The following is a 26,291-nucleotide window of genomic DNA, read 5'->3' as shown; positions in this document are numbered from 1 at the left end:
CGTCTGGTTACAGCCGTGCTCTGCCGGCAGGTCCCTATAGGTACACGCGCTCTATAGGCACACGAGCGTAGTGCTGCATCCTCTACACCCCTGGCCAGCCTTCATTCATATTTATGCCGCGACTAAATAAATATTCGGTGAAAGATTGAACGCTAACGCCGATAGGTTATATTTTGAATGTACGACCCTTAAAATAGACTGTTTTGTAAACTGCCGGTGTGTAAAGATGCTCAGCACAGCCTCCCCCGGCCGCACAGCCTCCCCCCCAGTAATAATAATGCTGCGGATTGTAGAAGGATTTGAGTCTGCAGCCACAGAGAAAGGGATTAGGGCGAGAGCACTGGAAGTTAAATTGTGCTGCATATAAAAAATGGGCGGATTGGTCTCTAGATGAGAGCTTGGTACCACCTTCCTTTCTAAAATAAAATCTCTCTGGCATGAAGTCACAGCCTATTTCACATCCGGTTTACCCTGGGACGTATTACTACTGTCTTGGTAAAGAGAAAGCTTTTGTTGTATAGCGGCGGTCGGAATATTGGGAAGAGCAATCTGGGTGCGGAGCGCGGAGCAGCGGAGCAGCGGCGGCGATGGCCGAGGCGGAGTGAGCGGAGCCGGAGCCGCGCAGCCTCCGCGCCGGCGGGCGGGCAGCGCCGGGACCCGCGCCCAGCCTCGGTAAGGGCGGCGGGGCTCGCAGCGGGCACACGGACACACGGACACGCACACGGACACGCACACGGACACACGGACACGCACACGGACACACGGACCCCCGGCGCTCCCGCCTGCGGGCACCGCGTCCGGGCGCGCGGGCGGCTCCTCTCCTCTCCTCCCGCAGGTACCGCCGGATCGGGGTGATTTTTTTTTTTTTTTTTTTTCTTCCTCCCCCTCTATCCCTCCAGCTTGAAAATCCGCAGCGATCGATGGGCATTGTCAATTAGGTTATTTATTTTTTTTTTTTAGCGCGGACTGATTTCCGCCGGTCCCTGCTGGAAGGGTTTGGGTTTGGGTTTGGGTTTTTCCCTCCCGCGGGCGCGGTGGGAGGGGAGGGGTGGCTGCTCCGGGCCGGGGGATGCAAAGTTGAAATGCCGGGAGGAAAACAAGTCTCGATTTGAGCCTCAGAGAGGAGCAGATCTCTAACAGGGAGTCAAAATGCATCAAAAGCCGCCCCCCCCCCCCCGCTTTATCCTCGATTTTTTTTTTTTAATTCTCCCCCCCCACTTTTTTTTTTTTTTTTTTTTTTTTTTTCCCTTCCAGTGGGCGCTGCTGAAGCGCTCCCAGAAGCGCGGCTCTTGCTCCCATTTTGAATGGAGAGCCGCCGCTGGTTTCTCAGGCATTGCAGGTGGGGGAGGCCGGGGGCTGCTGGGCTTCAATGCTCATTCAAAGTCTTCATTAACATTTGCTTTTTCCAGCTGCAAGAAACTTTCCTTCTTCGGGATTTCTAAACCTGCATGGGTTTATCGAAGCAGGGGATGGTGTTGGGAGAAGGGGGGCGAGTGTGGAGCTCAACAGATAGAATAGTTCAGAATAATTCACTTTCATCCCGAGCAGCCTTTTGCAAAGGAAGAAGTTGGCAGGACCGGGAGAAGGTGATTTTTTAAGCCACAGATGTTGTCTTTCCCCTTGTAAAGGGGCTGATTACAGGGCAAGTTCCGATGCAGTCTCGTCCCTGAAGATCTTTATCCACACTTTCCTGCCACATCCAGCTCCTTCCTATCCAGTTAGATTGGCTCAGCCCCTTCCATGCATATCTGCCGATCATTTGGCTATAAATGCATTAATTATATTTCATTGCTTACATGCTGCTTTGTAGCGGTATTTTATTGATTTAAATTGTTCCTGGGAGTGTGCAGTGAATTGGGGGAGCTTTATTTAAAGCTACAACCACATTTCTATGTACAGTGCTTCATTTTCTCAGGCATGTAAAAACCCCTCTAATTCACTGTTGGGTAAAAGCACAGGCATCCTATTTGTTAACCCTATTTATGTAATGAATCCTAAAAATCGAATGTATTCCAGCACACATTGAATTGATATGTAAAGGGACCTGCAGCATTCCTGGACAATTAGTTGAATCTGCAACACTGATTCCACGAATATCAGCTAACTTTTTATTTTATGGTTTATTAGAAAATAGAAGAAACTTTCTGAGTTGTGTTACTTTTTACTCAAAGGTAAACTGAGAGTAACTCAGTGAAGCCTGGAGAGAATATAGGAGAGGAGGAGAAGGCTGCTAATGCAAAAACATTTCCTAGCAGCATTCAGAGACTGGTAGAGATTTAGGAGGCAGTGTATAGGTTGTCAGCATGTGGTTTCATTTTGAATTGTGCCCTTTAGCCCTAAAGTGTGCCTATGTAGCAGCAGATCACAGAGTTAGAATCTTCTCATTTTAGTCCTTTTTTCTGATGCTGTATTTCAGGGAAGAGGAGGATTGTTGCATCTCTAGAATAAAGTTGCTTGCATCACATCCAAGCAAAGCAGTGGTTGTGAGGAAAGCATCACTCTCCTCAGTCACACTAGCACACACTGACACCTTCCCAGAGGTTTGGAAGGGCTCAGGCTGCTTCAAGTCAAACGAAAAAGCAATTACACTTGGTTATCTGGAAATGCAGTGAAGGTGCCTTGACACATTTTCAGCACAGGGGAAAACTGAGTAAGAATTGTCACAGAGTCTGGGCACAGCAGCTTTTGCTTGTAATTGTTTTTGCCAGAGTTCAGGAGCAATGCATAAAGAATACACCCTTACCAAAAATTAAACCCCATCCTGGGTCTGTGGCTCTAAAAGTAAAATGTAACCAGGAGAACAGCCAAGGCCTTATTTCTAGTGGCATCAGCTTTACTGTTGTGAGGTCATTGCCTGACATCAAATTATTCTGCACAAGTTTCCAGTGTCAGATTTTTTTCCCCCTAAGACCTGTTTTAATGTGGGGGATGTTAATGGTTATTTTCCTTCTAGTTCCAGAGTCCATCATGAAGAGATTCCTGGTGCTTTGTGACTGCCTCTGGGCCTGGAGCCTCCTCCTGAATGCACTGACTGAAAGAAGGTGGGGAGGTATTTTTTAATGCACCAACATATTTTAGGAACCTTTAATTTTACGTAGCAGCATAAGACAGATACTGCATGGGCTGCACTACCACTAAGTGTATTGGGGGAAATTAATCCCTGTTCAAGTCCCAGCTAAATCTAAGTGAAGTTTAAAAGAAAACTACGATTTGTTTGCTTGAAACTTTTTTGCTCAAAATGGTGAAGAAAATAAGCAAAAGCTTTCTGAAACAAATTGAAACTAATCTACCTCTTAAACACCTGTGCAATTTGTTTCTATTCTTACATAATCACTACTCAGAAGTACAGATTTCTTCAGAGGTGAAAAAAGTGTAATGAGGGGTTATTTTTAATCTCATTTAAGTGCTTTCAGTAACTTTATTGTGCTTGCAAGCAGAGGCATAATTTAACTTCTTTGTTGGACAGGACTTTGTGCTAGCTTAGTAGTTGTGTTGAAAATCTGAGGTAGTCCTTCCTGGTGAAAGGAGACTGCTTGCAAGAAGAATTTGTAAGCTCAAAGCCCATGACAGTTATGTTTGAAAGTTCTGCACTGAGTGTTTGTGGAGTATTTGTTGAAATCATAATCTAAAAACAATGTTAGTATTGAGAACAATTTGTGATCATACAACACCTCATCAAACAACTAGTAGCTTAACTAAAGATTATACATCACTTTAGAGTATGCTTGAAGTACTGTCTGCAATTCAAAATTCAGTGAAGACATTTAAGAAGACTCTCAGATATATTTTTGTATTATAAAAGACATTAATGTGCTTGTCAATGATGTTACCTAATGACCAGAGAGCAGTAAAATATTTTTATTGTCAATAGTGAACCCTAAAAGATCAATTTGTACCTTGATCTCTACAGTGTTTTCTTAAGCATTTACAGTTCTAGAGGAACTTATTTTCTGACTGCCTTGAAGGTTTTAAATTTGTGTGGACTGGTAATGGGCAAAGGTTCATCTGCACAAGCATTTCCTTTTTAAAAAAAAAAAAAAATAACAGTGGGTGATTAATGTAACAGCTGCTGTATCAAATAATGTTTTAGAAAAATACCCCTTGGTTTTTATAATATATTAAGGCAAGATTTGAAGTATTCCTGAAGTGCTCCATCTGACTTTGCTAGATAATTTTGTGAAAACATATTTATTCTATAGATACTTGCTCACATATCTATGCACATATATTTATTGTAGCTGTGGTGGGTGCGTGTGCATTCTTAACATGAAAATTAAGGTGCATTGGAGCAGAGTTTGAGAGTCTGATGGTGTGTCAGGAATATAATGACCTGTAGATGGAGTCCGTGCACAGTTTTTTATGAGACTGGGGTTTCACATAAAAACACAATTCCATGCAGTAAATTTTTCCTCAAAATGTACACACCTCACACAAAACAGATCTGGGTTTAAAATAATTTTGTCATTGTTAGTTGCCTTGCTTTCCCTCTGGAGTGCAGTTAGTGCTTTATGACAAAAACAAGTGATAAATTAGATAATGTGTCTGTGATACAGAAAGACAATCTTCCCATGTCACTCTTGTTATCATAAAAAATCCTAGCAATAGGACTAGCTTGATATGTGTGCTTTGAATGAAAAACCACAGTCCCTCTGGAGCTACAGTCCACTCTGTGTGTGCACACATGGTCAGAATTCCTGTTGTGACCATATGTTAGTTCAGCCTGGCCTCACTGTGCTTTTTGTCTTTGCTAAAACAGGGGGAAGAGCAGGTGAGGGCTCTGGCAATGTGACTGCCAGCCTGGGAGAGGGGCACAGAACCCACCTGCTCTGCCTCCAGCCCATCTTCCTCAGGCCTCCTCACAGACATGCTCATTTATTCACCATTAGCATTTCTGAAGAGCTTTTGAATCCTTTCCCCACCTTATTGCTGATGACCTTCTGCTATCCTTGAGATATGTATGAAGAACTGCTTTTCTTTCTGACAATGAGTGTTAATATAAAATTTAATCCACTGAAGCTCCTGGTTGAAATTGAGGGGAAGTTGTATGAGGAAAGATCCTTTAAAAGATGAAATGCTTGCTAGAGACAGCAGGAGAACTTGTTATTTGGTAACATAGAGGAAACATAAAAGATACTGACTGTGGTTTAAAATTCAATTGTAGGTATGTATGATCAAGAATTATAAACAACCAATTTTTTATTAAATGAAGTTGTATGGTTAGAGGAAATTAATACTATTTTTAAAAAACTGTTAGGTATTTTGTCTTTTCATTAGAAATAATGATTTATATGCATTAAAACATCACACCATACAGAAATAAGCCAAAAAATACTAAAACTTCTGTGGATGTCAGTCCTGAAACCGATTTAAATTTGTAGTGCTAAATACTCAAACCTGTGCTACAAAATAAACTTGGAAGCATTTCCAGGGTACCAGTATACAGGATGTCCTTCCTCCTTCTCTCTGTGTTTGAAACAAGTGGAATGCAGGCATGGCATGCACAAAGGATGTCTGACTGATGCAGCTGACAGGAAAACAGAACCTGATCATCTCACTGAACATCATATTTCTCCTGAGAGGGTCTTTAGTGGTTAGAGCAGGAAAGACTGGCAGGGCACCAAGAACCCCAAATGGAAAACAGGCTGGCCAGTGGAAGAATCACTTCTGTCATTAGACCTGATCCTAAGAAAGTTTTTGGTGCTGCACTGTTTCTCCAGTTCAGTAGTAATGTGTGCAACAAAATGATGTTTTGAGGAGCAGCACTTTTGCTTTTATCCCTGGTGACTCCATGTGTTTGTGATGGAAGTATTCTCAGCTGTGAATGAAAAAACACTGCTGGGTTGGGGTTTAAGAGAACTGTAATCTATGATTAAGGGAGTAATCTGTGACAGGGTATTAGGTAAAGGTCTCAGATTTAAGAAAAAGGTTGATTCTGGTGTCATCTATAGCAGACAGAAACCATTAAGCCTAAGGATTTCATTCTGATTTGTGTTGATGGAAGTAAGATTTTGGTAGCTGAGTTGGAAGAGCTTTAATTTTATCCTTCTTCAAGTAAAATTTCAGGACCTTTGAGTTAGAAATATACATAAGGATCTGCAAGGGAAGCTTTATAGACATGAGATTTTCATACCAACAGATGGTTTTGTTACACACTTGAAAGGCAAAGATGGAGATAGTCCTCCAAATCTAACTGCTACGGGAAAATGAGAAATAAAAGCAAAATTACATATTGATCTGTGAAAATGTACACTCACTCAATCTACTTCTATATTTAAAAAGAAGATATTCTATTTTTGTCAGTACTTGTCAGTGTTCTAAATTACTGTATCTTTCTTTGTATGCAAACAGTTTATAGCTATTATGAATTAAACACATTACTCTGCTGACAAATGAGCGTTTTCCCAAGGAAAACACATGTTAGCACATTATAAACATTAAGGAGTAATGAGAGAAACATTAAGGAACTGGCATTCTATTTGCTCACCATTTATAGAGGGGCACTGATTTTTCATGATTTTAAAATCTTACAATTTAAGGAAAAAATTGTAAACATGCAAGAATTCTACAAAGCTCTACAGTCTTGTTATGTGGAGGAGGCTGTGTGGCCACACACCAGTATAAGTGAGATTAAACAGATTTTGGAATTACTGCTGTTTTTCACTGTTAACTGTTGTGTGTTCCAGCTATGGACAGACCTCATCACAAGATGAGCTCAAAGACAACACCACAGTGTTCACCAGAATATTGGATCGACTGCTGGATGGGTACGACAACCGCTTGAGACCAGGACTGGGAGGTGTGTTCTATGCTGATTCTCACTGCTACACTCTAGATAAAAACTCAGTAAAAACATCATTGTTTTTTCCATAATATACTAGTTTCAATCTGTTTATGTATACACATAAAGTAATGCTGATATATAGCTTTTTTTTTTTTTTTCCCCCAAAAGCCTTCCCTGTCTTTTGCTTACTTGGTTTTCTCACACTTTTACCCAAAAGAAGAAGAAAATGGTTCACAATTCAAGACGACCTCTGAATGTGTAGTAAAACTTTGAATGTATAAAGAATAAAAGAGAAAAAAATACAACCTGTGATCAGACAAATGGCAAGTTGATGAATGAGGCCTAAATGGCCCATATATCTATGACCATTTCCATGAAGATTTGGGGTTTTTAAAAAAGTGAAAGTATCACTCTACCCTAGTAGATTGTCTCAGAGAAATTTTTAAGATTTTTTTTTTTTTTTTTTAGGTATGTAAGGATTTGTTTGTGTAACATTTTTTCTTCGGTTTGGTAAAAAACTCTTTCTTCTTCTGCTCTTGGTGATGAATCCAGAAAAAGACATAAAACCACATAGCAATTATGTCCTTATAAAAACATTTTACAAAGCCTGGTCTTCATCAACATCCCTGTGTTCACTCTTTGATTTGTTCTGCTGTGACATGATCCCAAAATTGGGTCTTAAAAGCTTACTGTTCACAAACATAAAAATTCTAAATGGATGAGCTCAAATCTGTTATTTCCAGTGCATGGAAAGGTTGGCTTTACTTCTTTCAGATGTCTTTTTACTTATTTCCTTTTGGACTCTTCAGATAAAATAAAACAGAGAACTCACCCCACAAAAATACAGTTCAGACTGTTTTCCTTTAATCACTCTCAGAGGAACTGCAATATAAGAGGGTATTATATTAGGAATTCTTATATCATCTGCTGTGGATGAAATGGAAGGGAATTAAGAATAAAGTTATTTTGTGGTTTGAGGCTACCATCGTGCAACTGTTCTTGAATTGTGAGCCAGGCTCTTCAGTAAATTAAATTCACTGATTTTGAGGAATGGCTAAAGATGAAATTCTGATAAAAAGTATTAATTAACACATTTAAAATGTCTTGGTCTGCAAGTCTTTGTGTGCAATTTCAGGTAATAGACAACAAACTAAGAGCAAGTTTTTACTTTTATCTCCCAGTATTATTGCCTGTTTTCTTGTGAACCCTTGACCTAGGGTAGATAAATGCTCCTTTATTCTTTGTTTTATGGAACTGTAGAGTTCAGTCAGCTACTCTATCACAGTAAATAAAGCACAGAAGGAAATAAATAAATGAGTAAACTGAGTCTGGTACATGTCTACAAGAAAAATCTGAGCATATGATGATTTCTTGTAAGAGTTTTATAGCAATCATGATTTTTTTAAGTGATACTAGAAGGGAAAACAAAGGGAGATGCAGGGAAAGGATTTTCTCTCACTCTCTGGATTGCAATTTAGAGAACTAAGAATATCAGTATCAACTCTTATGTCTGTATCTTTACATATGTGTTTCTGAATGCACTCTTCAAAGGTGAACTCAGGGAAGAATAATCTGGTCCACTTTAAACTTACTCCTGACAGAAAGGAAATTTATAATTTCATAAACTCAAATAGCAATCTGTATGGATTTTGAAAGCAACAATGAGTGATGGTGATACAGGGTGGAGGGAAGGAAGGACTGGAGTGGTTTCTCAAACTAAGGATTAGAGCAGTTTAAATAATCTTTGCATCCTTCCATTTTTTAATTGTGCTGCCTGTTCCTGCCTGCAACCAAGAACCTCAAATATCCAGTTTTCTTCTGCACAGTATACTGTATTTACATGGTGTCAGTTCAGCAAATTTCTCTCTTATGTTTGTCAGCTTTGAACACTAGAAATAAGAGTACCATGGCTTTAAAAAAAGAATCCCACATCAAATTAAATTGTGGGGAGTAAATTAATTTTTGAAATCAAGTATAGTAAGAAGTGGATATACTCTTTTGACTATTGAATAAAGCATTATTCAAAAGATATAAATTATAGATTTCAAAAGCTATGGACAAATAGCTAGGCTGATGTTTTCAGTCCTGGTAGCATCTTACAATAAAGGGTGTGCTCAGGAATTTGGAAACTCACATCTTCAAAACCTTCTTCCTAAGGTATCTAAATCTGAGTGAAGCATCTCAGGACAACTCAATTTTGACAGTTGATTTGGATTCTTGGTATAATGCAGAAATGTATTCTGAATTGTTCCATGCATAAAAATATCCACTGAGAAATCTAATTCTATATATAAAATATATCATGGGTTTTGGAGTTGGAAGCTCAGTAGCCTTCCATCATAGCATAACTTGATACTGGAAATTTTAAAATTTATGGAAAAGTAGTTGTTTCATTCTTCTTCCCAACGTTAGTGATGGCTTCTTGTTAGATATTTTGATCAGAACACAATTTTTATCCACTCTGAAGCAAAAGTTAAGAAATCTACCAATGTAACAATATTTTTAGATGTATAGAATTAGCTCTAAAACTAATTCCTTCCATATTAGCTGTGATGTAGCTATTGGAGAGTTTGAGAGACCAGAGACCCTCATTATATGTCATGTTGGTAAACTTCATGCTACTAGGCACAGTAAACCTGTGTATCACTGAGTGCACTACAGCACTCTTCCAATCATCCAAAACTACCTATTATTTTCATTTTTTCCTTCTGAGAAAGAGCAGATGAGGTGAAATGATGAGCAGTGCAGTTACTTGTCTTACAGAAAATGTGCATTGCAGAAATCTCTGGTTCTCCCAGTACGACCTCTCCTGTAGTGCAGGTTTCCAGATCTGTACACCTGCAGAAACAGAATTGTGAGCATGAACAGAAACAAAGAGACCAATCTCTCTCTTTCTTACCTATGGAATAAAAGGCAGATGACAGTTTCTTCAGTAAGGTTATTTTTTTTTCCTTTCTTGCTGTTATGTGTATGCATGAAGAGTTCAGTGATGAAAAGCTATCTTTAGTTACTGAAAAATTGAATTGTGAAAGGGGCTTGATCTTGATCTTGGCTCTACATATGTAGAGGAGTAAATTCATCCTTTTTGAAATAAACACCATGATATTTCTCAGTCCCAAGTTTGCACACATCCTGTTAGTGTGGGGAGCAGTTTTACTGTTTGGTAGAAGTATTCTGGTGTGGCTGATGAGACACCATGAAGCCAAGAACAACCTTCTGGAGAAACCTCATTCCAGATATTCATTGTAGCAGCTATGCTGTGTATTCATGGGAAAGCCAGGGTAAAAGGTGGAGAATTAAGATAATGAATAATTTCCAGGTGTTGAATTTTGAATCACTTTAAGCATGCATAGAATAAGTGCTAGATTAAAATTAACTCTGCCCTTGCCTTTTTTATCTTCTTTTGAGGTATTACTTTAAAAGGAAAATGAAAAATTATATATGCTCCATAGTATGGGAATGGAAATTTCCATCAGATAACCCAATAAGGCCATATCTGAAATTCAATGAGAACCTCTGAGCAGTTTGCCATTAAACAAAAGGGAAAGAAAGAATTTTTTCTCATTAACCAAAATATTAAACAGTAGAGTTGGTGACCCACAGGGAAAAATTAGAGTGATTGAATATCCTTGTTATTCAAAAAATGGCATAGTTCACAAAATTAATCTGATTCTTTTTTTAAAATGCATTAGCACATTCTCACTTCTTATCAATTATTATTGATATAAATTATGTTATTTACTTGTTTTTCCTCCTTTATATGTGGGCTTAGTCACTCAGTCAGACACTGCTAGGAAATAGCATATGTTGTACCCATCCATTAACATGAACACATAGTTACATTTAGTTATTTATGCATGGAAAATAGAACTTCCAAAATGAATGTAAAAATGTTGTGAATGATACTAGAGAACACCTATTGACTCTGTGAGAGGATTATAATTTACAAAAAGCAAGGAGAAGGATTTGCATAGAGTAGCATATTGAAGCTGAAAAGAGGAAATCATGTCAGATGTTAGGGAAAAAAAAACCCAGAGAAGTCATTGAGGTAATGGCATAATTTTCTGTGGAAACTACCTGGACTGTAGAACTAGAGGTGATCAAAAATGGCCTAAATAATAAAGATGCTAATCTCAATTCAAATACACAGTCCTGAAAAAAACCAAATAATCAAATTGCACTGGGAAGGAGTAAAATAAGAAGCAAAATTCACTTCAGTGCATAGTGATCTCTCTAGGAAAGCACTATGTCTAGAGTGGGAGTTAAAAAAAAAATTGAAGTGCTATGAAGAAGAGTGGAAAAAATAATTTCCTGAGGTAAATGTGTATGGAACCCTCTTGTTCAGGGTTATCTTCATGTGATCCCTGGGTTTGGAGTGCCACAGTGGAGATGGGGAAGACTTGCTTAGAGCAGGTTGTGTTTGGTGATGAGATTCATCAACATGGAATCAGGGGCAGCTACAGATTTTTTAAGACTTTCACCTTAGCACAGCACATCTCATCTCCCTAAAACTAAAGGATTCCACTTGCTCTGGGACCTTTTAAATTAGAATCAAGGTAAATGGGGCTTGTCCCTTTGAGAGGGATTTTGTAGTGAAAGGTTAATATTGAACAGTAAAAAATGGGTTTGATTTGACAGACCAGAATCTTCCTGAATTAAATTTGGTTGTAATGTTGGGTTGAATGCTCTGTAGATCACCCCAAGTAGATTATCAACTTCAGTATTGAACAGAATTATACTTACTTTATGCTGTCAGTAAAAGGTATTTGCTAATGTCTCCTGTGTGATATTTGTCAAAATTGAGTGGGACTGTCCTTAGGTGGAACATAAGTCAATCTCAGGCAATTTATTACTTCCATAGAGTGGAAGGGATGGGGAAATGAACCTCACAGTATTATGTTAATTAGATTTTAAGATTCAGTTGTATGAAAACATTATATATAAACATGATAAAATTTCCTCTTGGTTACTGAGGTCACAGTTGAAATAGTTGTATTTTAACATATCTGAGCTCATATAAAGTTTAGGAAAAATCAGGGTTTTGTTTGTGTGCATAATAAAAAGTTAAATTATTCTAGTCTAAACAAAAAGACCTCACCCCTACACATTATTCTGTAAGTAAAGAAGGACCAAGTGTTACACTTTGTAAAACTGAAGGACTGATTTTCATCTTTTTCCACTCTGTGTGCACCAGATTAACTTAAAGACAACTGTAAAAAAATAAAAAAAGTCCTATAAAATCCTAGGAAAATTGATTTAATACAAGAATAGGTAGGATGTGAGCAGCTTTGAGCTGTTAATTGGCATGTGCAAGTCCCAGTAACCTCATCACAGACTGCAGTGGGTGAGCACAGGGCAGCTCACTCTTATCCCTTTTGCTCTCTACTCTTACTAATGCAGCAGCACAAAATTCCTATGAGTGCATTTGTTGTGGTTCTTCAATCAAAATACTTCACAGGACACAGCTGGGCTGATTAGTCTAGGTGTACACTGTACAGGTATCAAAATTCCTTTAATTCAAAGCCAGAGGAAATGTCTTCCCCATATTAATAATTATAGCACAGACAGATATGAGACACACAGGAAGAACAAGTGCCTTACCAGAAATAGAATTAACTTAAACCACCAAAATGTGCAATTCAAATAAGCCTTGCACTCAAATTCTGGCAGATCATAGGGGAAAATATTTAATGTATGGTTTCTCCTAATAAATAGGCTTATATCCTGCTGTTTAAATATATCTGTATTTATTTTGTTCTTAATTTATAATCCAATCACAATTCCAGCAATAATGAGATCCCTGGGACTTTAAACAAAAATATTTATTGTTACTGATTTTGAGTTTGCACCACAGTATTTGTAAATGGTGAAACTACAGTAGTTGAGGCTGACTGATGCTTTCATACTGCACGTGGATCACTTGCCCAAATTTGTGTCCCAGAGTGTCTGGCTGTGCTACTCAGATGATTTTTTGCTGCTCAGTAACTACTTGGACCCTGTGGTTGCCTGTACCAAACCAGAAAGTCATTATCAATTTCTTTAGGGTTTTTTACTGAAATTGTCACATGTTCCACAGATCTCCCTACATTACTTGCTCCTGGTTGATGAGATGGATGTCACAGTCAAGAGACTTAGTTAATGCATCTTTAGAACTGCTGGGTTTCTCCTCAGTTATCCAGTCAGCTCCTTACCTGAGCCTGTTTTGGGCAATGACTGGGACTTTTCCCTATTTCTCAGGGGTATTGTGAAGGTTTTGAATAGAGCTCAGGGTCTGTGGTTCCTGAAAAAAGCATTCTGATCATTTGAAGCACAACTTAAGCCTTCCTATGGTAATCAAGATGCAAATTGAACATGGGTAACTTTGGTTCTAAATATATAGCTCCAACTGTATGAGTAAACACATGTCCTGTGCAGGAGTGACTCACAACTTCTGGAGCACTTAACAAAGCACAGTTGAATCATCTAATTAGTAAAACAGTAAACAAAAATCTCAAAACTTCCATGTGCCTTTGGAGCAGCTAATCTTTTTCTCTGCTTTGGTGCACACTTTTTCATTGGTCTTGAAAGTGAGGTACACACCAAAGAAAAAAAATAATTGGATGGTCTGTACATTGGTTTATCTGCATTTCAGGGGATTAGGGGCACTGCAAAAGTGTAATCAGTGTGAAGATAACCTTTTCTGAGTTCACAATCTGACTTTTCTAATTTTCATGTGATTCGTGTGCCGCTTAAATTATTTGCAACATTGTACAGAAATAAGAAGCATCACTTATTTTTTCATTCCCTTGGAAATCTTCCTTCTTAGTGCAGAAGTCTTAAGTACCCATTTTATGTCCTCAAGTGATTTCTTTAAGCCTCAACCTCTCTTCTGTGACTGTGTCCAAAGCCAGAATTGAGGGTAGCACCACATGCTATGGTGCTGATTCAAAGAGCACATCCTGTGTTTGTGCAAGGGAAATCAGCTGAGTTATGTTAAACAGAGCCTTGCTCAGAGCTGGGACTCTTAAGGACCATCATTTTGTGTTTGAAGAGCTTCTAGAATCTTCTCTCTCCCAAAACACCTCAGAGGAAAGAAGAGGACATTTCTTTAAGTTAATTGAAAAGTTTGTAAAAAACAATGAGGTCATGTATTAATTCAACTGGACACCTAAGGAGGAAATTTCACCTATTGAGTGCCTTTCTCAATAGCCACTGTATTTTGTACATCTCAGTCACAGATATAAAGAATAAAAGTAATATTAAGCAGTTCAGCCACATCACAGTGTTTTACTTTCCTTGATTGTGAATAATACATTAGAAATGTCATCATTTTAATGAGTCCTGAAGATTACTTTTGATACCACCTAATTTTTGCATCAAATTATTAACAGAATCTGGGTTTTCAACTGCATTCCTAACCAACAGTAGAACTTTTTGATTTTTGCTGTCTCACAAAAGGACGTATTTTATTTTATCAATACTAGGTATTTATAGGAAACTGTTTCCATTTTTATATATTTAGCAGTTGCACACTTTTTTTGAATGAAAGACCTGCATGAGCAGTGGAACACTGATTCTCACTAGGACTTGCACAGATACAGAAATATATATTGTAACTGGCTGCATAACCCTGATTCCATATTTTACTTCCCTGCAGTGTGAATTTTCTTGTCAGGTGGAACAAATTGTATTTAAACAATCCAAAGTTTTTGGAAATCAGATGGTTGTATTAAATTAGGGGGGTTTCATTAATTATTTTGCAATATTTAAATAACACTATACAAATCACTACATATATATTTCTTAGTCTTAGGAAAATTTTTGTCTGCTGCATGTCTGCTCACTATACATGTACTATAGTATTTTCTTTAGGATTACTTTTAATATTCCAGATTGCTCAATTTATTTATTTTTTGAACATTATTTCAGAAATGTTATCACTCATACCATGTTTGAAACTTCTACCAAAATCCCTGTGCTCATTTGTGGAGCACAGTAATAAATGTATTCGGGCTTACATCACCAGAACTTTGGAAAGCTGATGGGGTTAGCTGCACTCCACACTGCTTGGATTCCTGCCTCCAGGTGGTGTTACTCCCTGCAGCTATATTTAATTCAACAGGGTTATTTTGATATATGCCACCCTGGGTGGATATTTTGCTGTGTGTGCCCTAGAAAGTACCAGGATGCTCAGAAGGGACTGATACTCTGTGTGTGTGTGTGGAGGGAGAGGAGAGGAGGGTGGGGAGTTAAGCTTGGGTGTTTCTCCAAGTGTCTTTTATCAGTCCATCTACTAAAGTCAGATATTTGACCTCTTTCTTGAGATCAGTACCAGTTTAGGCATCTCAGCACCTGTGACCACTAAAATCACTGATTTCTTCTGAAATGCCCGATGTCATTGTGCCATGGAGAAAATGGATATCCTGGAAATCACAGAGGGGTCCAGCTTTGTGATACAGCATATACATATAATCTGTTATGTACATGTTACAGAAATCTGAAGTGTCATTTATACTAATCTATCATTTAGGCCTATAGGACTGGAGAGCTTACTTTCAGAAAACATTTACACAGATGATTTCAGTGGGGAAGTTTAGCTGATGTTTTTTTGGAAAAAAATTAACTCCTTGTTTCTTATTGAAGTGAAGGGTAATACAGCCATTTCTAACTCTTACCAATAAATTATATTCATGTTTGTGTACACCATAATGTATTCTGTCTCTTTCTTCTGTGTTCTTGGTCTCAGTATGAAATATGTAACTCACAAGTCCAGGGTTGATTTTAGAGACCTTATTTCAGCTTGCCCAGAAATGAGATTATAGAGTACTGTGTACAAAATCCAGCACTGGTTATAGTGTCAGACAAGAAGATTTATCAGACAAAGAATGAAAAGATTTCCACAACAGTGGAACTGCAGCTGCTGTACTGTTGCATCTCAAAAATTTCTGTGGAAAATCTGCGATAAAAAAAACCTGTTTCTGACAATATTGACCGTGAAATTACTTCCACAGTAAATTCTCAGGATCATTTTGCAGACCAATTTCAGAATGGCTAATCAAAGCCAATAATTTCTCTATTTATTGTGAGAATTGGTAGTGGTTGGATCTAATGAAGGCTGTTTATAGACACTCACTGTCCTAATTTCCTGCTTCATCAGAGCGTGTAACTGAAGTGAAGACTGACATCTTCGTCACCAGCTTTGGGCCTGTGTCAGACCATGACATGGTAAGTGATGGCCTCTATTTCTACAGCACTCATTTGCTCTTGTCTTTTTAATTTGGAGGATGAAAGATATATGCAATAACTTATTTACCCCGTTTAAGGCTGGGCTTTCTTTAAGCCCTCGATCTGAAAACGCCATCAGCATTTATGTGTTACCATTCCTGATGCTGTGGCTGCATTTAAGTGCCCTGAAATTAGAAGCCTCAGTGACTTTAATAATGTGTTTTAACAGACTTTATATTTGCTACATAATATATTATGCAATGTATTGGGATTTGGATCCATATTCCTCTGAGAGTGATTGCTTAGGTCCTTGCTGGCACATCACTGATCCAATTTGCCAAGAAAGATCATCATCTTAAAATGCAATTAACAGTTATGCCTATGGTGTGACATCTGTACAGTCTAACCTGTATTTTTATATTAAAAGCTACTGATCAATGGAAAGTGACTTTCCTAGATCTTGGCTGCTCAGAAGAGAAGATTAATGAGAGAATTAGTATCACTTCTTTACAGAATGAATATTAAAATCAAATTGCCAGATAACTGAAGGGAATGGAGATTTTCAGAAAATAGAATGAGGATGCTGTGAGCCCTGGTCTTAAGAGATACTAAGATTTGTGTAGAAATATGGGAAGGGTATTTAAAATTTTGCATATAAACGAGGTTTGCACAAGTAGGTTGCTGTTGAGAGGGTAAAGCCTGGTCTGCAGCCCCCAGTATCTGCTGGGGCTGTATTGGGATGGATGCTAGAAACATCCTGATTTAAATGAAGAAATGAAAGCAGTTCAAATTTGTAGCTTTAGCATTTAGATAAATACACTTACCAAAATAAAGATTCAAGAAAAAATAAAAAAATAAAAAAATAATTAGAGAAAAGGGAACAAGTTCCATTTCTGACTACGAAATTGTCAGCTGCTTAATTTGAACTAAAAATGTAGACAGGCCTTAAACACCAGGTTATTGCAAGTTTCTGACTACTCAAAATAATGTTAAAGAACAGAAAACCAGAAAAAGTAACTTTTACAAGACAGTTTATTTTTCTAAGTGAACTTTATGAAAAGACACTATTTTTTTGATTGTTTAGAAAATTGCTATAAAACAATAGTCAAATTTATAATTGCAACCAATGCCATGATACCCCTACCATGCTGACTCCTGTTTTTCAGTCAGTTAAACAGGAGAAAGAATTCATCATCCTCTTAATAAAATGTGTGACCAAGAAACACAGAGGCAGGTGTTCATATATTTTGAAAACTAAAGAATTCACAGAAAAGTATTTCGTGCAAAACTCCTACTCACCTCCCATAAAAAGTAACATGTGTGCAGCCTGCTCATGTTAAACCTTTGCTTGAGGAGCTAGGTGTGAAATCAGAGACAGAAAGATAAATTGAAGAATTTGCCATAATGCAGAGTATATATTAATTTTACTGAGCATGGTGCTTCTACCCACTCTCAATACTTCTACTAGCAGCATAGACATAGCCTGTTATTCTATAAAGAGGTTGTCTTGGCTTCTTCTTATACTTTGGAATAAAGTTAAATGGGATAAAAGCACTTTTTAAAATAAAATCACTTTTTTGGAAGAACTTTGCAGGTTTTCAGGCATGTTCACATGGTGGAATGAACCGAACTACCGATACGTGGGTGTTCTCATAGAAACTCATTTCTGTGAATTTTTTTATGTATATTATTGAAATAAGAAACATTTCAAAATTAATATTTTAATAAAGGGAGATTTTTTTTTTTGCTAGTAAACCTTCATTCCCAGTTTTTCTGCAGAATGACCTTTTTCAGGTATTTTACTGTCTTCCTACAGAACCTCATATAGATCACAGAGTGGTCTACCCTGTGAATAAACAATCTCCAGGGAGAAGTATTAGAAGAGTAAATTAGAGAACATTTAAGTCAAAGTGTTATAAATATTCAGCACCATATAATTTATTCAAAGTGCAGATAGGAATCTTCTTTTTTAACTTGCACACTGTGGAATGAACAGTCTCCACTGTGGAGAATTTATTCCAAATTCCACCTCACTCATATGTCTGCACATAGGTGACTGCTGTGGTGCAAAGTCTAGAGAAAATCCTTCTGCTGCCTTATTCTGTATAGAAGAAAGCCCTAATCAGAATATCTGATGGCTCAGCCCTAAAGATCAGCTGTCTGTCAGGATTCATTTGAGGAGAATTAATGTTCGTTAATTAAGTGGGTAGTGAAAGCTGAAGAGCTGAGATATCTCAGAAAAATTAATTCACTCTATATGGTGTGATGACCTGGGATAGGGAAAGATTCAGCCTGTGCCAGGCATGACCTGTCAGCTGCTTTTTAATTGAATTTTATCTTACACTGTCAGGACCCTTATCAAATCTTTATGACTCCCTGTCCTTTTCCAACTAATGAACCTTGTGTTTGTATGAAGAGAAAAACCAGACTCTTCTCTCAACCTGTACCACTTCCCACTCACACCCTTTGCAGCTGAAAATGGGAATGGCTTACCTGCACACTGAAATGATGTCACCTTCTGTGCATGTCTTTACCTTTCCCATGTGTGTAGGAGGAATTTTTCTTTGCTGCTAGTAAAACATGGAGAAAATCCAAAATTTTAATGATGGATACTGTATTTTACACCTCCTTCTCTTCTACTCTGCTGCACAGCTGGGAAAGGATTTTGTCACAACTCAACCTAAGGCTGTGACCCAGCAAAATTCTGAAGCAATTAATTGGCTATAATTGCAAACTGCTTTCACTGAAGCTGAATAAACTCAAGCTTCAGCAGTTCACTAAAAAATGGAAATACAACTAAGTCTGCACCCAAATGATTCACAGGTCTGGGATATAAATAAAATCATATTAAATTTAAAAATCCACCAAACAAACCCAAAATTAGAACACCCCAAGTAACTACATTTCCATGTCAACAAGAAATTGATTCAGACATTTCATACCCTAAAAGCAGGGAAAGTACACATCAGTCAGAATCACCAGTCTTTCTTGCTAATAGTTGCACAAGGAATAAATAGCTCAGAAAAGCTTGGGCAGTCTGTAGTGTTGATGTTAAAAAGAAAAAACCCAAATCTAAAGGAATTTAGAGACATTTTGCATGTTCCTCCCACAGTGTTTCTCTTTATTAACATGCTTGTCAGGACAGCTTTTTCCTTACACCTCTGTCTGCCTTCACTACAGGAGTTCTCTCTGTTTCAGGATTTGGTATCTCCATTCTCAGGAGATCTCAGCACAGGTTCCATTTCTCAGCCCAAACTGTCTCCTTCAGAGTAATTCAGAACCACGTTTGCATAACTGCTTTTGATTTTTATCTTAATCAAAGTTTATCAAAGATGGAAGGGGCAGGATAATCCCATACTGAATTTTCATATGGGGATGGATTTTTTCCCTGGGAAAATGCTGTACTACACTGCATTCAGAATTTTTCGCATTTTCACCCCACATACATCTATATTTTATGTGTAATATTCCAACATATCTTTCTTATTTTCAACCTCTCCCTCTTAACTTGGTTTCTGTTGCTTTGTCACAAATATTTCTTTCATTTTATAGTGAGTGTTGGTTGTCCCCATGCCCACTGCTCCTCTCCCCCACTGCCCAGTCCGTGTGGAATCAGACTGTAACTCTTGGCCAAAATGTGTCCTCAGCTCGTGCTCCTTCAGTCCATCCATTTAGCCTGATGAACCATTCCACATCTCAATGTAGTTTCAGTGAAATGTGAGCTCTCTGCAGGCTGATTGCATGTTTATGCTAAGGAGACATTCAGAACAAAAGGCCCCATCTCACAAGGCTTATTTTACTCTGACACATGTTCCCTGTGCCATGCACACTGGCCACATACCTGCAGCTCCAAATTACAGTTCAAGTGGGAAAAAGGTGAATTATGTTTCCATTTTATTATATCTAACTCATGGGCACTTTTGAAATACTTCTGTTGAATACAGTAATATATTGTAGCTGCTTAATAACCAGTTTCAGGTATATTGTAAGTAATACAGTAAATAAACATTCTGATAATGACTAATTGCATTAATAGTCATCTTGCTTCTAGGGAATGGTAAGAACATCCTTTTCTAGTTTTCATATTGTAACATATGATATCATAAGTGTTTCCTTTCTTTCTGAATTGATGTAGGAATACACTATAGATGTATTTTTCCGCCAAAGCTGGAAAGATGAGAGATTAAAATTCAAAGGACCAATGACTGTTCTCCGACTGAATAATTTAATGGCCAGCAAAATTTGGACACCTGATACCTTTTTCCACAATGGAAAGAAGTCAGTGGCTCATAACATGACAATGCCAAATAAACTATTGAGAATTACAGAGGATGGGACGTTGCTATATACAATGAGGTGAGCCCTACAATATTACATCCTTCATTTAGCTTTAAAATTCAACTTGTGAAAGCATATTTTAGAGATAGGAAACTGATTTCCTAATTCCTAATATTCTAATATATTAATATATTATATATATAAAATTAATATATTCCTAATATAATATTCCTAATTCCTGGCTTAATAATTATTTTCACAATAGGCCTTGGGATGATGGGCAGACTGAGCTGTTTGCAGTGCTTATTTTCCCTCTCCTGCTGCACTACCTCTACAGTCCCTGGATGCACCTTAATGCTTGATTTTCTTACAGTATTAGGAATCCATCAGTTTGCAGAGGATCTTAATTTGGCATTGCTTTCAGGGGTTCCATCAGCAAGTACAATAAAGCCTGAAAGTTTAATATAATCCTAAATTGTGTGCAAGGGTCTTAATCTTTGGATCCTATAGAAAGCTGTTTCTAAGAACTAACATATGCACACAGAATTCATGGACCATTCTTAATATTTCTTGTGCTTGTGATTATAAAGCATGACAGCATGAAAAGAGACATTTCTTTTTCCATTGATTAAAGCATTAGGAAAGTTAGGAGAAAAAATTATTTTTTGTTCTGACAGCTTTAATTGGAAATATGTTATTGTTTTCATGGATAACTGAACTTCAGCTGTCCAGTCGTTAGAGGAGTTAAATAAATCCTTTGGAAATAATGAGGATATACAGTCATGCAAACATTCTGGATTTAAAAACTACAAAATAAAAATGAGAAAGGGTGTGTTGTCTCTATAGAGCTGCACTTCCCCCCTTTATGTCTCCCATGGAATCAAAACAAGGTATAAAGGGATTCTGTTGACTTCAAGTCAAAATTAATAACTTAGTAGAGAGATGAACACTGAGTTTTCTTAAAAAAATATTAAAGGTGTTTTTAAAATCAGTACAAGTGTTTGCTCCAGGGACTTGGGATGTTCAATTTATTGTGCAACATCTTTCAAGACTGGCTAGACTGAAGTAGAATTGTCTTGGCTGGTAGCTACACAAGTCCAGGTGAATTTTTCTTGCCTTTCTAAATGCTCAGCTGTCAGGGGTTTAATCCACAGGAACACTATCTTGGCAGCACATTGTTCACATGTGTTTCCTCTTTTGATCATAACCATTCCTATTTCCTCACCTTTGAAAGTGTCTTAATGCAATCTTCAGCCTCCTCTTCAAGTATTACTGTTCATTCTCTGCTGATGTTTGGTATGTGACTGTTTGTAGTTCATTTAATCTTTTTTTATTGAGAAACACGTTTGCACTCAGGCTGATAGCAGTTAAATGATTTCAGCAAATGTCTGAGCATCCAGAATGGGCCAGTTTAATGATGGCAGGAAGGAAACAATTGCAGTTTCTAATAGATTTTAATCCTCACACCAACTCTGATGTACCATGAGGAAGGGCAGAGGGGCAGAGCAGTTGCTCTGTTCAGGTCCAGTTGTAACTGCTAATTAATCACATAACAGATACTGTGCTGTACTTATGCTGTGTGTCTTAATAGAAGTCTATTTGCTATTTCTATGAAACCAGAATAAATGTGTCCTTTTGCTCATTAATCCATTATAGATTGACTGTGAGAGCAGAATGTCCAATGCATTTAGAAGACTTTCCTATGGATGCACATGCTTGCCCCTTGAAATTTGGAAGCTGTAAGTTTATTTTAAATTGAGGTTTCTCCCATTTTTAGGCCACTTTAAAAGAATATTTTGCAACTGGGAAAACCTCAAGGTTTTAATGTTGTGTATTTTTCACATTTTTGTCAGGGTTGTAACTTTATTCTTATATATATATATATGTTGTGGGCCTCCTTTATGTGTCTTAAATATCCTACAATGTGATGCCTGGACATTCACCAAAGATTAAAATGACAGTGCTCTAAATATCTAAAAAAATAATTTTACACATAGAAAATATTGTTAATCTTATAGTTGCTTTGTTATGTTAAAACCCAAAATCAGTCTTAAAGAAAAGCAATACATGCCGTGGATAACTGAATTGGTTTAGGTGAAAACAGTTTTTCTACTGTAGTCTTGGTAGTTTTTGTATAAGATACTCATACACAATCATGGAACATTTTTGGAAGTGAAAAATCTGAGAAATCTCCAAAGAGAGTCCTTACACTTGTGGCATACATAGTCCTAGATGAGAGAACATACTGAACAAAGTCATGTAATTGGAATTGCAATAACTGACAAAGCTTTTGGTAAACAAAGAATTTTCCCCAAAACTTCAATTTGAATAGCAACCAACCTGACCTGTAACTAAACATAATATTTTTAGAAATAAAATATAAAGAAAAAATAAACCGTGAAGGTCTAATTTACTCTAGTTAATTTAACACAAACCAGGATGTTAAAATATATGGAAGATGTAGTAGTGTACAAATTGTTTCCTCAATGGCTACTTTATTCTAACAGAAATAGGTCGTTTCACTGATAATGGTTACTCGGTGGCTTGATCAATTTTAGAAGTCAACAAACAGAAAACCCAGTTCATTCTTCACATGGTACTGGACAGGTGATAATTTACTTTGGGCTGAATAGTTCTGTGTTTGCCATGAGACAGCAGCGATGTTTTGTCTTTAAAGGGCTGCTAATCTCCCAGATAAGGCTTGGAGAACAAAAAGCTCATATAACCTTGGAGTAAAACTGACAAGAATAGTTTGCTCCTTGAATGTTAAGTTTTCTTAGAGAGCACTTCCAATAAATCTTCCCAAACATCTTGTGAAACAGAGTGGAGGGGGGGGAAGCTTTACTCCAGTTTATAACAGTGCAGATACTGCAATGTGGTCTTGATTAATAAGAGATCTGTGCACCAGAGATCCCAGTGAGATCAGGAGTGGCTGCAGGACCGAATTTCTTTTGCTGTTCTCACTAAAGCAGGCATTGTGCTGGAGCTGAGAGGTAGGGAGATGGCTAATCCTCAAAAAAAGCTAATGACAGTTTAAACCAGCAACAAATTTGACTTACTAGACTGAATTTTATAGACTTGAAAAGACAATATCACCACTGTGCATCACCCAAACACCAGACCTTCCCTAGTATGAACAGTATTCCCTATTTTTTTCCAGCACTGAGTTTTTCTGGCTCACTGTGTCCCAGGTTAATTTGTGTACTCTTTCACAAGGTGCATGGCTTTCCAGATTACTTAGGACTTTGCCTCACTTGAATAAATGACCACGATTTGCAGAAATTATTAAATAAAAGGGATAGATAATGTGGATTTGCATAAAAATCCTGAACCACACCAGAAGGCAAGAACAACACAGCTGAAAACATGCAAATGTATTGGCATCTTTTATCTAAATTGATTTTTTTATCCTTAAAAATATTTTCAGAATGTATGAACAAAAACATCGCTGATATTTCTGATAGAAAAACCTCACATCACTCAAAGGCAATTTCTGACATTCTAAGCTCAGAGTACAGCTGTGGACTGTCAGTTTTACTGTTTTTTTAAATTATTTTTTCTTTGTTTGAACACTAATGTTCTGTGGCAGCTGTTCAAAATTGGCCCTAAAAAACCAAGTAACTACATATGCTTGGAAGGATCATTAGACAAAATCAAGGAGTTTACAAGGAAACTTTTCATTCACCCACTAAATTCAGGTGAGATCCTAATCTGGGATACTCATGGGGAGGAGTTCCTTCTGTAAAATGGTTTTACTGCAAACATTGCATGAAGAATTCACTGGTGAAAACAGCCCTTAAAGCTGGATCTCTCCCTTCTTTCTCATCAGATAATATGCCATAATTACCAGGTTATAGAATATTTCTCTCAATATTTTGTTATTGATATAAGTAGAAATATCTCCAACGGGACAAGCAAGTTACAAAAGTGGGACTCACTGTTAAACATAAAAAAAAACCAGATCTTATAATTAATTGCCACTTTTTAAGTGAGAATCATATTTAAATACATTTTGGACATTTTTGTCAAACTTAAGCAATTAATTATAATCATCTTAATGGACTGGAAAATTGAGTGGAAAATGCATTTAATTGTCACAAAATCCATGCTTAAAGTGCAGACTACAATCTAACATTTAGTTCCCCAAGGCAGTGTTTGCCTAGCTCCATTTGTTTTAGATTAAATTGGATAAGAGATTTTTTATGTTCCCCATTGTTACTCATCACTTGTTGAAGCTGGATTCCTAAGAGCCTCACAATGAAGGAGTTGCACATCTCCTGTGGACTCTGCCAATATTGTAGAGACCAATCAATGACCCAGCTCCAAGGCTGAAGTGATTTGCCAAAGAGCAGCTTAAGCCAGAGGTTATTCCAGTCTAAATCCAACGTGACAAATGCTAAAGAAATTCTGGAGCAACAAAATGCCATATGTTGGCAAAACAAAATCAGAAAGGCAGCTGCTCTCCTCAGCTCCCACCACAAACATCTGATTGTCAGTTTAATACTGAAGCCACCCTGGAAACCAGCAGTGGCAGGAGCATGTTGCTGTTTATGCAGGGTGGATTGGAAGCTGAGGGGGGCAGCTGAATCAAGCCCCAAACCTGGCAGCTCATTTCCAGCACTGCCCAGTGCACCCCTCACTCTGAACCAACCCAGTCGTTCTCAGCAGCTCAGAAAAGCACTCCTCTCTCTTCCAAACTATTCTCACAGTTTGGAATATTCTCACATTCCCATTCCAGAAAAAATGCTTGAAAATTAATTTTATTACTGTCTTTATGTGACTACATTAGCAAGTCAATTTCTGTGTTTACTCTGGCCATTATTTTTAAAGTCAGAATTATTAAGATGTAGATTTGTGTTTGCCATTGACTCCAAAAACATTCCAAGATATATTACAGTGCTTAGGGAATATGAAGCCTGAAGATAAAAGCACTCTTCAGCTTTAATAATGCAGAATGAAATGCCTTGCAATTAATTTACCAGCACATTCTACCCAATCAACTCTTCAATTACTAGCTGTTCTCTCTTACACTGATAAGGTAAAATTGCTAACTCACAAACACAGCCAAGTGAATCAGATTTCCCCCTTTCCCTTCCTGCTTGTCAGTCTGAAAAAAGGGAAATTCTCATCTTGTAGGTAGAATCCTCCTGTCATTTTGGATCCCTTAGATGTCCCATCCAGCTCCAGCTGCCTTTGGTGGGTGCAGGCTTGATGCAGATCCTGCCCATACATTTGTTCCCATTCATGCCTTTGGATACTCTTTGGGTGTAGAGGATTATATGAGATGCCTCTGTGTAGTCAATTAACTCCCACCCAACTGCTCCAAGAGAGAGCTGCCAGATTCTGAACAAAATGACAGCACAATTTTACTACAGAATTAGGAATAAAAATATTTATGTGTAACTCAGTTATAGAAAAAACATAAATAACAGCACAAGCCCCTGAATGGCATGTGTGGGTGCCACTGAATTATCTGTGTAAGACACTTAGACTGCTTGGGCTTGGAGAGCCCACAGTGCTTTTCTTTTGCCTTGTTCCAAACTCAAGTCTTGAGTGTGAGAACTATTCAGAAATAACCAAAGGGAAAAAAAAAATTAAATAAATAGAGTTTTGTGAGTTAAATTTACTCTCTCCTAGGCAGACTCAGAATTGTTGGCTAGATCCATTTTACAGCAAGGACATGACCAAATGGGGAGCTGTATCCAGGCTGAGGAGAAGATCACTGAAGCCACTCTGAGAAGGACTTTCAGAGGCCCAGACAACATCACACAATGAAAAACTGGAAATTCTGGGCCTCATCTTTCTTTTCAATAGCTAGAAGTTACAGAAAGTGTTGGGGTTCTTGCATGTTCATGAAATTCCACTTCTCACTCTCACTTCTTTGAACAGGCAGGAAATACATGAGAGAAAAATATTTTCATGCCATGGAGGACCAACCTTAATCCTACAGCAGATATTTAGCTATTTTGTAAAAATCAATTGCTATTCCTATAGATAAATTTCAGTAAGATAGTTGTGGGATTCCACA

The 26,291-nt window shown here is 37.6% G+C and overlaps 1 protein-coding gene across 2 annotated transcripts in view; it reads left to right on the top strand.

Moving 5' to 3' along the window:
* Positions 1-301: 301 nt before the first annotated feature.
* The window catches only part of GABRA1 (gamma-aminobutyric acid type A receptor subunit alpha1), a 38,993-nt gene continuing 13,003 nt past the window's right edge, over positions 302-26,291 (top strand). The window contains exons 1-6 of one of the 2 annotated variants that reach the window (XM_056502614.1): positions 302-672; positions 2,954-3,041; positions 6,684-6,796; positions 15,918-15,985; positions 20,121-20,341; positions 21,920-22,002. In XM_056502614.1, the coding sequence (XP_056358589.1) occupies positions 2,968-3,041; positions 6,684-6,796; positions 15,918-15,985; positions 20,121-20,341; positions 21,920-22,002 (559 nt within the window). In that variant the 5' untranslated portion in view covers positions 302-672; positions 2,954-2,967. Of the gene's footprint in view, positions 836-2,953; positions 3,042-6,683; positions 6,797-15,917; positions 15,986-20,120; positions 20,342-21,919; positions 22,003-26,291 lie in introns of both variants that reach the window. The other variant, XM_056502615.1, reaches the window with a different exon arrangement.

This window comes from Oenanthe melanoleuca, chromosome 13 (genome assembly GCF_029582105.1).
Source record: "Oenanthe melanoleuca isolate GR-GAL-2019-014 chromosome 13, OMel1.0, whole genome shotgun sequence".
NCBI lineage: Eukaryota > Metazoa > Chordata > Aves > Passeriformes > Muscicapidae > Oenanthe > Oenanthe melanoleuca.
This window is presented reverse-complemented; position numbering and strand designations above follow the sequence as displayed.